Source organism: Calidris pugnax, unplaced genomic scaffold (assembly GCF_001431845.1).
Source record: "Calidris pugnax isolate Ruff unplaced genomic scaffold, ASM143184v1 scaffold196, whole genome shotgun sequence".
Taxonomy (NCBI): domain Eukaryota; kingdom Metazoa; phylum Chordata; class Aves; order Charadriiformes; family Scolopacidae; genus Calidris; species Calidris pugnax.
The window spans coordinates 3,425,640-3,440,022 of NW_015091042.1; the positions used below are offsets into that span (position 1 = coordinate 3,425,640).

General features: G+C 38.9%; 1 protein-coding gene across 1 annotated transcript in view; it reads right to left on the reverse strand.

Moving 5' to 3' along the window:
- Positions 1–14,383, reverse strand: part of ADK (adenosine kinase) — a 296,855-nt gene that overhangs the window by 44,470 nt on the left and 238,002 nt on the right. The window contains exon 8 of the mRNA XM_014956157.1: positions 960–995. Coding sequence (XP_014811643.1) covers positions 960–995 — 36 coding nt within the window. The remainder of the gene's footprint in view (positions 1–959; positions 996–14,383) is intronic.

Sequence of the window (14,383 nt, forward strand, 5' to 3'; positions counted from 1 at the left end):
ACTCCTATCTATTCTTTTACACTGCAAACAAATCAATTAAGGTGGGTCTTATTGCAATGGGAAAAAAAAAAACATGTAAAAGGATTTATGTGTGTTCAGTTCTGCAATTTAGATTTCAATAAGATCACCTACTATCTGCAAAATTAGCACAACCGTTGTCACAGTAATTATAGTATTTAAAACCTGCCTATTTGAATTCAGCATTAGAGACCAATAGCTGATAGCTCTCCAGATTAAGTTATCTGAATTTAGCCAATGGGAGATACTATTCAAATAAATACCTCGAGAAGATGAAATCTAAAGCTCTGAAAATCACTGTAAAATCAACAGTGTTTACTTCAAGAAAGTAGAGGATCATACATTTTTAGAGCACAGATGGAAAACACCAACTCGAATATGTTTTGAAACACAAATTCTGCACTACCCCTTCTAAACGAAGCTGTTTGTAGAAGCACGGTTTACATTAATCAGTACCTAACAATTTTATATACAACCTTTCTAAAATTCATTTGCATAATGATAATCCGCATATGGCAGGGTTTAAGTTATTTAAGCGGTGTTATATTTCACTATTTAGTCTTGCTTCACCACTGCTTTAGCAGCGAATCCTTCTGGAGTGTAATGCAGCTAATGAGGTAGCTTTTTAACTGAACAAACTGACAGGTCCCATATCTGCAGAGGCAGCTTGAAACCGTGCCCAACCTCTCGGCTTCCCAAGAGGCTTTTCAAAATTCAATAAATAACATCTGTAGGCGATGTTGGGTGCAGACCTAGCAGAGTGCGTCATAACACTGAGCTGGCAGAACAAAGAAACCATGACGACTGCCAAGTTTCCATGGCAACCGCTGCGAGGCTTGGAGAGTATAATAGCACATCAATCATTGTCCAAAAGAACTTCATTATCAGCAAGAAAAAAAACCTTTAGGATCTGTTTAGTGTGCAATTGTGGGTTAACTCACCTCAAAGCCTTGCTCTCTAGCAAAAGTGGCAGCTTCCTGAAATAATAAAAAAAGAACAGTTAATTATAAAGTGCTAGATAATGAAGAAATAACACATTTTGAAACTCATTCAGCCAGTTTTCTTTTTACACGATTATCTCAATATACCCACATACAGTTGTTCAATTCTGATAGTCGCAGCAAAAGCTTCCCCCTCCCTCCCTCAAGCCCAACAACAGCACAATGTCAACACACTTCACAAGTTCAAATAAAGGAGGTACAATATGTTTTTTTCCAGGCGAGGAAAGTTACTTCTGGAGATAGGACTTTGACTAGGAAACCACTACTTCAAATCCAGACAAACATCCTTCGGACATATTTTTAACGGAAATTATATCGTATCGCCATTTACGTATGGCACTTCATGGGATACAGGTTATCAAAGCATTTTAAAAAATCATTTGTCATCTACAGCGTATTAAAAAATAACAGGATCACAAAATGTGTTCAAACCCTTGTGGTGGAATCAAATGAGCATTTTAAAATACTCTAATGTCTTAATCACTGCTTTAGGCAATGTAACTATGTTCTTTTCCTGAAAGAACAGAGGAAACATCAGGGTATCAGAATGTCCTCATTTCTTATTTATATTAATGGGAGCAATTAAAATGTGTTTTGAAAGAAAAGCAAGGAGACAGAAGACAATAGCAACGTTTTCCCCTTACTCCCTTTCTACCTTAACATTGCAAATATTGCAGCAAACCCTCCAAGTCTTTTATGTTTTAACTTGCATTCTTCCAGATTATCTTTGCCAAGTGATATTAATAGAGGGAGAAGTCTTGAGCCAAAATGGTGAGTTGATCCAACTAAACAAAAATAACTCCCGTACCAAACCATTTAAGTCCAGTGTCCCTAGGACAGCTTTCAGCGCTGCACAAAATAGCCACTCGTGGACCTAGATGATCTGCCAATTTGGGGGCCACGTAAGAATTTGAAGTGGGTACAATTGATTATAACAGCAGCAAGTTGAGGTTAATAAAATGTGATAAGCTGAAAAGCACAACTCCTCGGGCTGCTTCACTGCAGAAACATAAGGCTGACCGGGTTAGCCTTAGCTGATGTTGACAGAAAAACTGAATCATGGTCCTGACAATTGGGTGCGGGCAAGGTTAGCCACTTTGACAATTTACTTACAATTGAATTCCTTCTTGTACATCACACAGGCAATGACATTTGCTAGCCTGGCTGTCAAGAAGGAGTGTAGGGTTCAGAGATATCATGCAGTGTTTTCCTAAACCAGCATGTGATTAACAAAGCCTATGCTCATATGAAAAAGGGCGCCTGCGAGCTCCCACTCTGAAGTGATGCACGTACAATGAACCACAACACAATCAAGAAAGCCTCAAATGGGACTGGGACACAGGAAGAAAAAAAACCCACCAAAAATAAGAGAAATAAGGGAGTGGTAAGGTGGCAGAGAATAAGAAAACAGACTAAAAATTACATACTGTAGCCAAATTACTTCTTTAACCTCAGGATTTTGGTCGTGCAATTGAAATCGGAAGTTAACGCTGATCTGTCCTAAGGGGATTTCTTTAATGTCCCAATGCAGTAGGACATTAACATCTGTGTTAAACTATTGTTTGGCCAGGAAACTGGACACCAGTGCATTCTTACATCTGTGAAATAAAAACTATTCCAGTTAAGTAGTGTTTCCTTATGTGGGAGACTCTGAGAGAATTCATCTTAATTTTCTGTACTGGGGCACCCATGCATAGCACATGTGGTTTGAAAGACCTGGCTCTTCCACAAGAAAGGATAAATGATTGCACATTTGTTAAAAAAGTATCTCATCTTCAGATTTTCCTGTTAGAGCGTCATCTTTTAGCCCAGTCTGCTGCCTGGCTACATGAATAATGGCAGCTAGCATACAATCATACATTTTCCTGCAGTTGACCTCTAATCTAAGGGTGTCTGAACGCGCCAAAGAACAACAGCAATCTTAATTTTCTTCCCTCCTATCAACTGAACCTCAGAACAACTCCTCAGCAGCTTCTTCCAGCAAGGGCTGTGCCTACAGCCCCCTAAGAATCAGCCTCTCTCAGAATTACAGCCCTCTAAGAATTAAGGCCCTTCCAGTGGAAAAAAAAAAAAAAAAGATAATAAAGCTCTAAAAAACACACTCGTTTGGGGACTACAGTTTGGTGTTTGCAAAATGGTGAGAAACGTGAGGCAGGCCCTGAATGCCAGGGACAGTTCAAAGTAAATTAACCAGATAAAAGCGATGAGAACCTTTTAGTATCTATTCACAATAACAGTGAGAACAGGAAACAAGCAGACCCCATCTGTGCAGCCCTAGGGCACCTCATACTGAGCTCCACGGCTCTAATAAAGTAGTCAGGTTAAAATCTAAGTGGCTGTAACATGTGGAGACTGCTAGGGTTACAGCGGCCAGCCAGGGCGTTCCCTGATGCAGGTGATAATCAGTATGATAATCACTATATTTACAGGCTTTCCATTTTATATCTGACATTGGAAATCACGAAGAAGGAGGGATTAAGGAAATAAACAACCTACACAGAAGCTTTACCGCTCCCCGGAGAATGCAGCATTTCCATTCATGCGTGACAGGCGACAACAGCAAAGCAAAACAGCCACAGAACAGAATTTTCTTAGGAGGCTTCATTTCACATCAGTTCTTTCAGTTTTGATAAACTTTAGACATTATTCGCTCATTACTCCAACTCAGCATTTTCAGAGCTATATTCCATTATTGTCTACAGCAAAACATCTCATTTCATAAAATCCTCTACCCCACCTTTTTACTTTTTCATACTAAATATATTAAAAACTCACTCTCCTTTTTCTATATAATCTTTTTACCAACCGCGACAGTGAATTTATTGCTGTACCACCTAAAGTAGAAATGGGATTTGTTATCAATTATGAAACATTATTTGGCTCATGCAGTTTGGTGAAAAAAAGAAAATAATCCTAACTAGTCATACTGAAAAAACCCTGTGTACAGCGTTACTTAATGGGAGTAACACAATGTCACCAAAGTTAACACACACCCTCTCTGTGCACAATAGTGAGCAGTTTACACAGGAAAGCGAGATAAATTAAAGAGATAACAATAAAAAAAGACAACTTCCGTTAGTACTGGCCTTGCTGTTATGTTAGAAGTCGCTTGCTAGCTGAAAACTACTTCCATTCTTGCATGTATTTTATTGCTGTTGGAGTCCCAGCATTTAGTAAATGGAGCTGTCTATAATCTACACTGGGGCTAATTGTAACAGGACTTGTTAAAATTCTAAGCCCTTTTATCACCAGCAACACAAACTATTTGTTTATAAGTAAACAGAAACATACCCTCCAAACACAGAATTCATTAGCATCTGCATTCCTAGGAGTATTCGTTAGCCCCCTGCGTTAGAAGAATTTTATGATTATAGAGTTGAGATGGCTCAACTTCAATAATTGTATGTTCGGTTTGCCATAACACACAGAAGGCACACTATATATTAAATATACTCCACACATCTACATTTATTTTTTTGTTGGTACCAAGGTTTTATGATGACTCGATCAAATTATAGCAAAATGGTAACAGCATGCATGTTGGGTTAAATTTAATTAATGTGGGCCAACATAAAACTCATGGAGTTGCATTGAACAGCATTTAAAACCATGTATTGCTGAAATTAGCTGACAAAGACTGTTTCAAAAGCACCACCAACAGTATTATCTACAATAAGCATTTTAACCTTTATACAGAGAAAAGAAGCACTGTAAACTAAATTTGCATTTCATTGGTGAAATCAACATTATCTCATAAAGAAATGATAAAACAGCAGGACAGCAATGATACCCTTGCACACTGAATGCATTTCCCGTAATTACACAAGAAAGCAAATGCAGGGGACACTGAAGCTAATCCCTCCCCTGCCATCCTTCTTGGTAGAGGAAACATCTTACAGAATAACCCAAACTCAAAAAATATAGTATTACCCTGTGCAGCTCTCTCTAATTCCCTATTTTTCCTTGGGGAAAAAAAATAAAATAGGATTTACTGTTTTTTAATTGGGGGATTATTGGCAGGTTTTGAGGGGGTTCCTATTGCAATAACTAAAAACTTCTGACTTACCCAAAATGAGCCCAAAACAAGACCTAGTCACACTTTCAGGAATACCACCCTCTTCCTCTACATAACAAATCTGTGACATCGTGGGTTCAGCCTGGCCCCTGGATCAATGTAATCTTTAGTCCGCACACACACAGAGCACAGGTGTAACAGCAGAGGAGGATCTTTGCAGCGTATCAGAGCGTGTAACAACAAATAGAAATAAGAAAGGAAACCTGAGTGGACTCACTCAATACAAACGAGGAACTGACTATGAGTATCATCCACTTAGTGTTTGCATTCGATGGAACCATTCCTACCAGTACCAACCATGTTTGATTATAACCTGAGCAGTACTTCCCCCACTATACCTTACAAGACTTTTTTAACTGCTAAGATCTTCTAAAAATCAATCTTAAAACATTTTCTTCCTCAGCTTCAGGCTACTGCCGTTGTATGACTGTCTTCTAGGAAGTATGAATTGTTAGTTTGCTTTCATTTACAGTGTTTGCTTGAACACTTTAAAGGCTACGATTATCTCACTCTGATAACTCCCTTTTTTCTTCAGTATAATTATTTAGCACTATCCATCCCACTCATGAGTTCATCTCTAAGCCTGGTATAACTTTGTGTTCTTTGTATCCTCTCTTGCTTTTCTACAGCTTGCCTTGTTTGCTGCAACAAAGCGGTAGTTGCATAAATTTTCTCTAACATTAAAACCCTGTTATCTAAATGAAAAGGGTGACAACAAAGTAAAATAAGCAAACAGATATATAGGGAAGACTTTCATGCAAGTGATGCACACTGATATCTACAACTTCATTCTGTAGAAGACTGACTCAAATTATCAAAGTTGTATTACATTGACAATCTCCTTTCTCAGAGATAGGTGCTAAGGGTTTGTATTTCTGAAATAGACATTTTTATTCATGATTTCCTAAAAGGCAGTATACTTGCAAAGCTTTCTAAAATAATAAAAAAAAAACCCAAACAAAATTCATGTAATATTTGTCTCACTGCAGTACAGAAACATGGAAGTCTTCTGCTTTATTGACAGTATACTTGCAAAGCTTTCTAAAATAGTAATTGAAAAAAACCCAAACAAAATTTCATGTAATATTTGTCTCACTGCACTACAGAAACATGGAAGTCTTCTGCTTTATTGTAATATAATTACAAACACCTGTACTTTTCCTTAGGTAGGCACATTTGTCCTTCCTATCTCCCTGTCCCTTCTGTCGTCTTGCCTTGTCCTTAACAAAGAGCTTTTTTATAAAATTCTCTGCTTTCAGAGCTATACCCTTAGTTTTATATACCCCATAGGTGCTGAGAACCTTCGATTTCAGCAGTATCTGTTGTGCCCAGTAACTCTGACTATAGGCCCTTAAAAGACACCTTTTGTTAAAATCTCCCTCTTCTTTTTTGTCAGAAGATAAGGCACGAAGAATACTTTCTGTCAAGATTACTGTGTGCCCTCCTTTTGGTGTTTCCTTCATAGAACACTCATCCCAGTGCAGGAGCTAAGCTAGTTTTGAAGGAGGATGGGGGCCTAGTGAGCCCCCCATGCCATGTTTTCCACTCTTCCAGCTCCAGGCAATCTAGGCTAAACATGACCCTGGAAATGTGGCTTAAGGCACAGATAGAAAAATGGATTTTCAGTTGCTGACCTTGAATTATAACAGAGATGTCATACATACACCCACTAACTTCACAACACAGTCAGTGGGATGTTCTTCTATCAAATCCAGGTATTAATGCGGCCCATAAACATGGACCAATATAATCTGTCTTTATACCACTCTTTCCTGTGTATGCTACACAAAGCCAAACCTGGTTCTACCTGATTTTATTGCCTATCCCAATTTTAAGTGAGAAAATAATAGATGCATATACATACACACATATATTGACAGATACACACTTCTTAACATGCTGAATTAACAGCATGCAAGAACTAAGACTGTTCATCTGCTGTGCACGTAAGGGTGATGTCAAAGCTGTGGTAATGATAACCATGACTTACCCAAGGAATCAGAGGTAGGTACTGCTAAAGACTACCTGATGATCGCTTGAAAACATCATTTCAACAAATGGCCACTATCATTCTGTTATTTAAAGTGAACGGATGGAAAGCCTATAGGACATAGTTCCAGCTGCATCACTAACCTTTAGTGCCAACCATATATTTGTTGTGGTTAGTGGTAAGATACACAGGTTCCTCTTCGATTCATTGCTAAATACTGCTAAGCTGTTACTCAAAACACTGCAGATTGTCCTACACAGCCTTTTATGTCATCATAGTCTCATTTAGACAGGTGCTACCTTCAGGTCAATTATTACTACACTGCACTCCATGGAAGCAATACAAGCTCATATGCATTTATTAAAAATGGCCATTTATCAAGGCATTCAGGGCTCAGGAGGAGAACGCAATTTCATCCTTTTTTAACTTCTTTTACTTCCCCCAGAGACATTTGCTTTAATATGGGTCATATGAGAGTTTGAGAAACAGGAGTCAAAAGAACCTCCCAGCATATTTTCTGAAACAAACGTCTATCTGGTGAAATTCTGCTACAGCTGATAAAATCTGAGCTATACTCAGGGATGCGTTACGTGGATGTAATGCTTCCAAATTATTTCGTTTGACAAGTGCAAAGACTAATCTTTGAGTCAGTCAGTAGCATACACCTGCTCACGTTTCAGAGAAGATCAATAAAAGCTGGGCACAGAACGGACAGACCCCGCACACAGCTTGAGAATCAACACTGAGAATCAGCAGTATCTGAGCAAGTATCTACCCCTTGCTGGTTATTACTGAAGAAAGCACAGCTGGCATCAATTGGATGGGCAGATTATCATAAAGGAACACCGAGGTGTTTTTTTCCCTCTTTACTTTTCCCAAGAGCAGTGCCAGACCCCAAAATTGCTTTTCTTCATAAAGGATAGTTCCTATCAAATCCTAAAATATTATTTCAGCTTGCTGCAGTAAAGATACTGGTAAAAATATCTACACTACCTCCACTCAATAGGTGAAAATATACAATAGTAATGATTAGTTCAAGTGATTAATCAGAACAAGTATAAATACCATATGGGGTTAAAGTTGTAATGTTCAGAGGGGGGTCTGGCAGACCACCAGAGGGTTTTGCCTTGAAAAAGCCTAGTGTGAAAAGAATTGAGAAAGAAACATATTTCCTGTCCTGCTTGGGTTCACCCTGGAGCATCTGTATTACGTACAATTCATTAATATTCAACTTATTTATTCTCCTATTCGGGTTATTACCAGAACTATAGTTCCTGCTAGAATCTTCTACAGGAAAAATCACCCTGAGTCAGAGCTTAATGCCATTACAGGGTCTGCAACAGCTGCAGCAGTGATATGCCTCTGAGCCATTTCGAAATTTTATGATGGATAAAGCGTTATTACTTATATCTCTACCTTACATCCTTACCTGAAGAACTGAACTACCTATGACTCTGTACGTGTTGCTCTCCTCACGTATTATAAGCATCAAATTAGTGAACTATACTGCCTTACACCACCTCTCTGTACAAATGTGTCCGTATCTATCTTAAGAATAGATGCAGCAGGATCAGAAAAGAGGGATAAGAAAAACAAGACCCCTTCCTTAATCATCGCTGAATCAGGAGAACACAATAAAAATGAAAACAAATATATTAAAATTAATTTAATAGCTAGAAGATGGGAGATCTATACACATATAAAAAATAAAAGATGTGCGGGGTCTTTTGAAGGCTTTAATACTGCTCATTGGAAGCTCTTAGTGTTAACTTTCTGGTTGAAGGATGACAAACAGAAATAAAAGATTGCATCATTTTCAACAAGGCCTTCTATGATTGCACCCACTCAGACTAGCCTGAAATCACTGACAAGATATTCTCATCCAGCAATTTCAGATGAAGAGAATAATCAGGTACTGTGCTAAAAGTGCTGGGATCCAGCAGGACTTGCCTCTAGTCCAGCTAAAAGGTTAACACATTTTTAGCAGTGAAATTGAGTTGTTTTATATACTTTGTTTGGTATGATGTCATGCCCAGACATTTGGAATTATAGCTAAGGCTATGGGATTGGGAACCCTGTAAAGAGTAATCACTGCGTAACTCTCTTCATGTGCTGGGCTTGCACTGCTTGTTAACTTCAGCAAGAAAATAAAATTGCTCACTGCAGCTTCCAGCAATAACACTAACTTTTTAACTGATCTTAATCTTACACATTTTACCCATCCAATTAAGTTTGAACCCAGTTGACTTAAAGACTCTTACTGGAGTTTGTTGTGCTAATGTGTTGTTAATGCATTTATCAAGGTATGAATATTCAAGATACATTTTTTTTCTTGTATTTTCAGTTTTAGCTACTGCAGCTACTTTATGGAAGGAAAAACCCAGTTCTCGGCCTGTATTAGCGACTCTCTCTCATGACATGGTCATTGTATGGAAAAACAAAATTTCAGTCTGGCCACAGTCAAGTCATTGTGGTCCTGACTGAAGAATATGAGCTCTACTTCCAGATGTGACTAAGGCACTATTTGTCATCTTGGACAAGTTCCTAATTTCTTGCACCATTTTTTTTTCTATAAAAGTTTTTATAAATTTACCTGTTTCTGACCAGTAAGTGTTTTAGGATGAGTGTTTTTTTGATATGTTTGTTTCTTTTCTAAGAGAAGCCAACCTGAACCCGGGACAGGCTAAGACAGAGCAGAGACTGAAAGAAAATTCAACTAATGACATTAGAGGGATCACAAATTCCAACATATTTTAAAGAGAAATTACAAAATCACAGAGTGGTTGAGGTTGGAAGGGGCCTCTGAAGATCACCTAGTTCAATCCCACTCCTCAAGCAGGGTCAGCCAGAGCAGATTGCCCAGGACCATTGGGTTTCTAATATCTCCAAGGCGGGAGATCGCATAGTCTCTGGGAAACCTGTCCCAGCATTTGACCACCCTCACAGTGAAGTTTTTTTCTTATGCTTAAGTGGGAATTTCCTGTAGTTGAATTTGTGCCTGTTGCCTCTTGTCCTGTCACCGGACATGGCTGTGAAGAGCCTGGCTCCATCTTATTTTCTACCTCTCATGAGGTACTATTGACAAGATCACCCTGAGCCTCTTCTTCTTGAGGGTTCCCAGTCTCCTCTCCTCACACAACAGATGCTCCAAACCCTCAGTCATCTCTCTCACCCTTTGCTGGTATCAATCCAGTAAGCCCATGTCTGCCACTCCAGATACATCTCACCACCCTCCGCCTGCTGGCAATACTCTTGCTAATGCAGCCCGTGATGTTATTGGCCTTCTTTGCTGTGAGGGTACTTTGCCAGCTCAAATCCATTTTTTGCCCACAAGGATCCTCAGGTCCTTTTTTGCAGAGCTGATTTCCACCCCACAGGTCCCCAGCCTGCACTGGGACCAACATACCTCCTCAGCTGCAGGGTCTGCCATTGCCATTTGTTGAACTCCTCTTGGCCCATGTCCCCAGTCTGTCAAGGTCTTCAAAATTTGAAATTATACTTTGAATTAAGATAGTAGCTACAGATTCCAAGCATGGGATAAAATCCATGCTGGGGCCAGGCAGACAGGGAAAAACTTTGTCAAAGACTTACTGATAGATGGAGAAAAGTCAGATGAGTGTTAGAATGGAAAAGAAATAGCTAAAGAAGCCAAGCAACTAACCACAGCCATGCAGCAGGTGAGGACACTCAGGGACTACGAATGAATCAGAACAAGCTGTTCTGACAAATAAGCAGACAAATTTCCTCCAACTAGGAAATACCCTCCCACCCAGGCTCTGCTGGCCAAAGGACTGCTAGCATCAGGACAGCACACCAAAGATGAAGAAAAAGTTGAAGTCCATTAATGTCTTGACGACTGAACATCACCTAACTATTACATGCTTGGCAGCAGACATTCAAATTACTGTAACCAATTGCTTCATGCATTCAAATTGTTCTCATTTCATTATAATTGCTTTTTCCTTTAAAAAATAGGTAAAAATTTAGGTAAAAAAATGACTATCTTACTGGTTGCTTCTGTTACTATGCTTTCAAACATGAAAGTGACATTTTTTCAAGAAGTGGGGTTCAGAATTCACTAGCTATAAGATATTAAAGTGCAAATATATTTTTCTTACAGTGTAATGACTGAGGTTGTTGTACAATTTGCTATGTACTATTGTTCTTCAGTTTGTAAATTCACAAGGATAACTTTTAGAGCCAAGTTGAAAAGTAAAATTTGGACTCAGTCCACACAGAAGATTTGGTTTACATTTGAATAAAAGAAAACTTTTGAGATTCGACTGTGCTCTTTTTACAAGAGAAGTTCTCCAAATCTCTGCTAAGCAAGGACACTCTCCTAGTGGCACCAGTTGTATATCCAAAGGATCATAAAAACGTACCATAGTTTTCAAGCAATAATGCTTTATGAATTTTGTACGTAAGCATACAAAAACCCTGCCATCTCTGATGCCAGCATATGGACATTCTCCACGTACTCCCTAGACTCGAAGAACATTTTTTCATCCTCAGCTATACTTCAGAACAGTTAGCACTTTAACCTCTACTTCTGCATCTTTAAAATGCCACATTTATTTTAGGATTTGTCTCACAACTATTTTTTAATTACTGTGATAACAGATTGACGTTATATTTTAATAGACATTTATATATTTGTTAACCATTACTATGTGCTTAGTATACGTTAGCATATTGCAAATGAATCTGAAATTGCACCTGATATATTTCTTATTTTGTTACATGACAAATGTAAGACTGCAAATTATTCTGAAGCTGAAATTAGTAGTCGTAGTAATAGTAGTAGTAATTCAGTTTTGGACAGGTTATTTTTAGCTAAGTACTTGCTCAAGCCCTTCACTACAGATTTCTCACACCTCCTGAGTGCTCAGAAGTGTAAATAATCTTTTTTTTTTTCCTCTGCCTGTAGCATTATATTTATGTTTAAATATAACAGAAGTTATTTCAATCTATTTAGTTTGCCTCACACTTTCCAACACAAAGAATTCCTGTGATTTCTTCCAAGACGCTGTGTCTCTTCCATTTTATGCAAAATTTGAAAAGACCTGTAGGGTCAAAGCAGTGCTGTTCTTTTGTTCAGATTACATTCTGATTTGGGCTCTTGAAAATTTACTTCTTTCTCTTATATTAGTAATAAATTTTTTGGCCAAATACCAGGCAACAAATGAATGGGAACATTCTAAACCAGTAGTGCTATGCCTTCAGAGCAAAAAGTAGTGGTAATAACAGCACACCAGATGCTGCTTGGAAGCTTTTTCAAAAGACAGCTATTTAGGGATTTAGGGAAATGAAGAAAAAAACAGGCTAGGACCTCTGAAAAGTGGCACAAATTTGTAGAATCTCCTTGGTTTGTGGTTTGTTTTTCCTAAAAGAGCTAGGAGGAATGTAGTGCTCATATAATACACTAAAATCTAATTATGTTATAAAAACCAAGCTAGAACAGATATTCAGCACTAGCAGACATGTATACATCTTCCTAATTCCTTGTCTCCTGTCAGATTTTTATATCATACACTCTCCTCTTCCAGCCAAGTTAATCAACTCTTCTGAATTATGCTTCAAAAAGTCACATATGACATCTACCATGCCATGTTTTGAAAATCGCCATGCTCTAAAAGCCATTTTGATCTCAGGTTTAGCCCATGAAAACAAACAGTTTATTTGGAGTCTGGCTGGCTTACATGGCGAGCAGTGAACAGTTTGCAGAGGATACTGTGCTAAAAGTGTCACTTTTAAAAAATAATATTGAAGCAGTTCTTTACAAACATGGCACTTGTCCAAAGCACATATGGAACATTAAATATAACCATAAAATTTTATGCACCAGATTTGACCAAGGTCTTGAGCTCTAATTTATATTTTCTCCGTTTTGCTGGAAGACTAGCTGCGTTTGATAAAGCTACTTCATAAGGAGACTGTTCTCCTAACATTTACACATCACACATCTGGACTTGGAAAGGGATTCTGAGTAAAAGAGCCAACTAATGCAGATCTTGTTTACATTATGTGCAATTACTCTTGTGTCATGAATCTCCCTGGGATATCAGAATGTGCTGAAGACACCCAAAGAATATGCACTTCAAATAGAAGTGCAAAAGCCAGAGTGTTTCTGTCCCTATCAATGAGCTCGGTACACATGACGGTGTAAGAAAACAAATGGTATTTGTATTTTCTAATAAGATTACATTTCATTTTTATTAATTATTTGTAAGTAATTAGAGCTGCCCTGAGTGTCTGAAGATCTCTGTTTGGATTGTTTTTCTCTCACAACTCGCTTCACTGCAGCCAAGGGAACTAAGTGATGGCAGTTGCAACACTCAATTCAGTTACATAAACACATCTTCCTTGCCAGATTCCCCTGCGGTGTTCCCATTTCATGAAATAAGTCTCTAGCATTTAGTAATGTACTGTACCAGCAAGTTTCTTTTCATGTGACAAAAAAATTAGGTCCTTCACTCCTGGCAGCAGAGGAGCATGTGTGTGAGCATCACACGCATGGAATCCACCCCAGACCGGGTGGCTGCACCAGCCAGAGGACAGAGAAGACACATAATAGTCAATGGGCTACAGAACAAGAACTGGATGTCAGATTTTAGTAGGAGAGAGACAGCCTTCATCCAGAAATTGAGGCAGATTTATTCCTAAGTCTGTTGCAGTGCCAACAAATGTGAGTGTACGTTATACCTTGAACCATATACAAGATGCACGTGCTTCCACATTGAGTGTGTGTGCCAGCAATGACAAAAACCACCCTGGCCAGATTATTCTTGTAGGTGTAAATGGAGTTGTACTTTTTAACATCACAGCTGGAACAAACACACTCTTGACTGGGAAAGCAGTATGTGGTAGAAGTGGAGAGACATAGACAGAGTGACTTAATCTATCGCACAGCCCATCAGCTGCAGAGAGAGGGGGCTTTCTGGACCAAGTTTCCCAGTGTACCTGCCCATCAGCCTGAACCTGGGTGGTCACACTCCATTGACTTGCTGGAGCCTACCCGAGCCACAAATAGGTCACGTTGAAGGCTACCTGGTAAATTATACAGGGATGAGCACCTGTACGTCTGTGCAAAGGTCAGAGACAATATAAGTCTTTGAGCACGTTTATACCAGGCATCAGAGCATCACAGAGATCTCAGAACGACCTGGGCCGGTAATTCACGCAGAGTCACACAGCTTAAGGTACTCCTGAAGCACGACACTCGCCCCGGCAAATTGAATTGTCTGGTTGTGCAGGTTACACGGCCCAGGGTCAGTTCAAAGGTCTCTGGTTGAAGAGTTA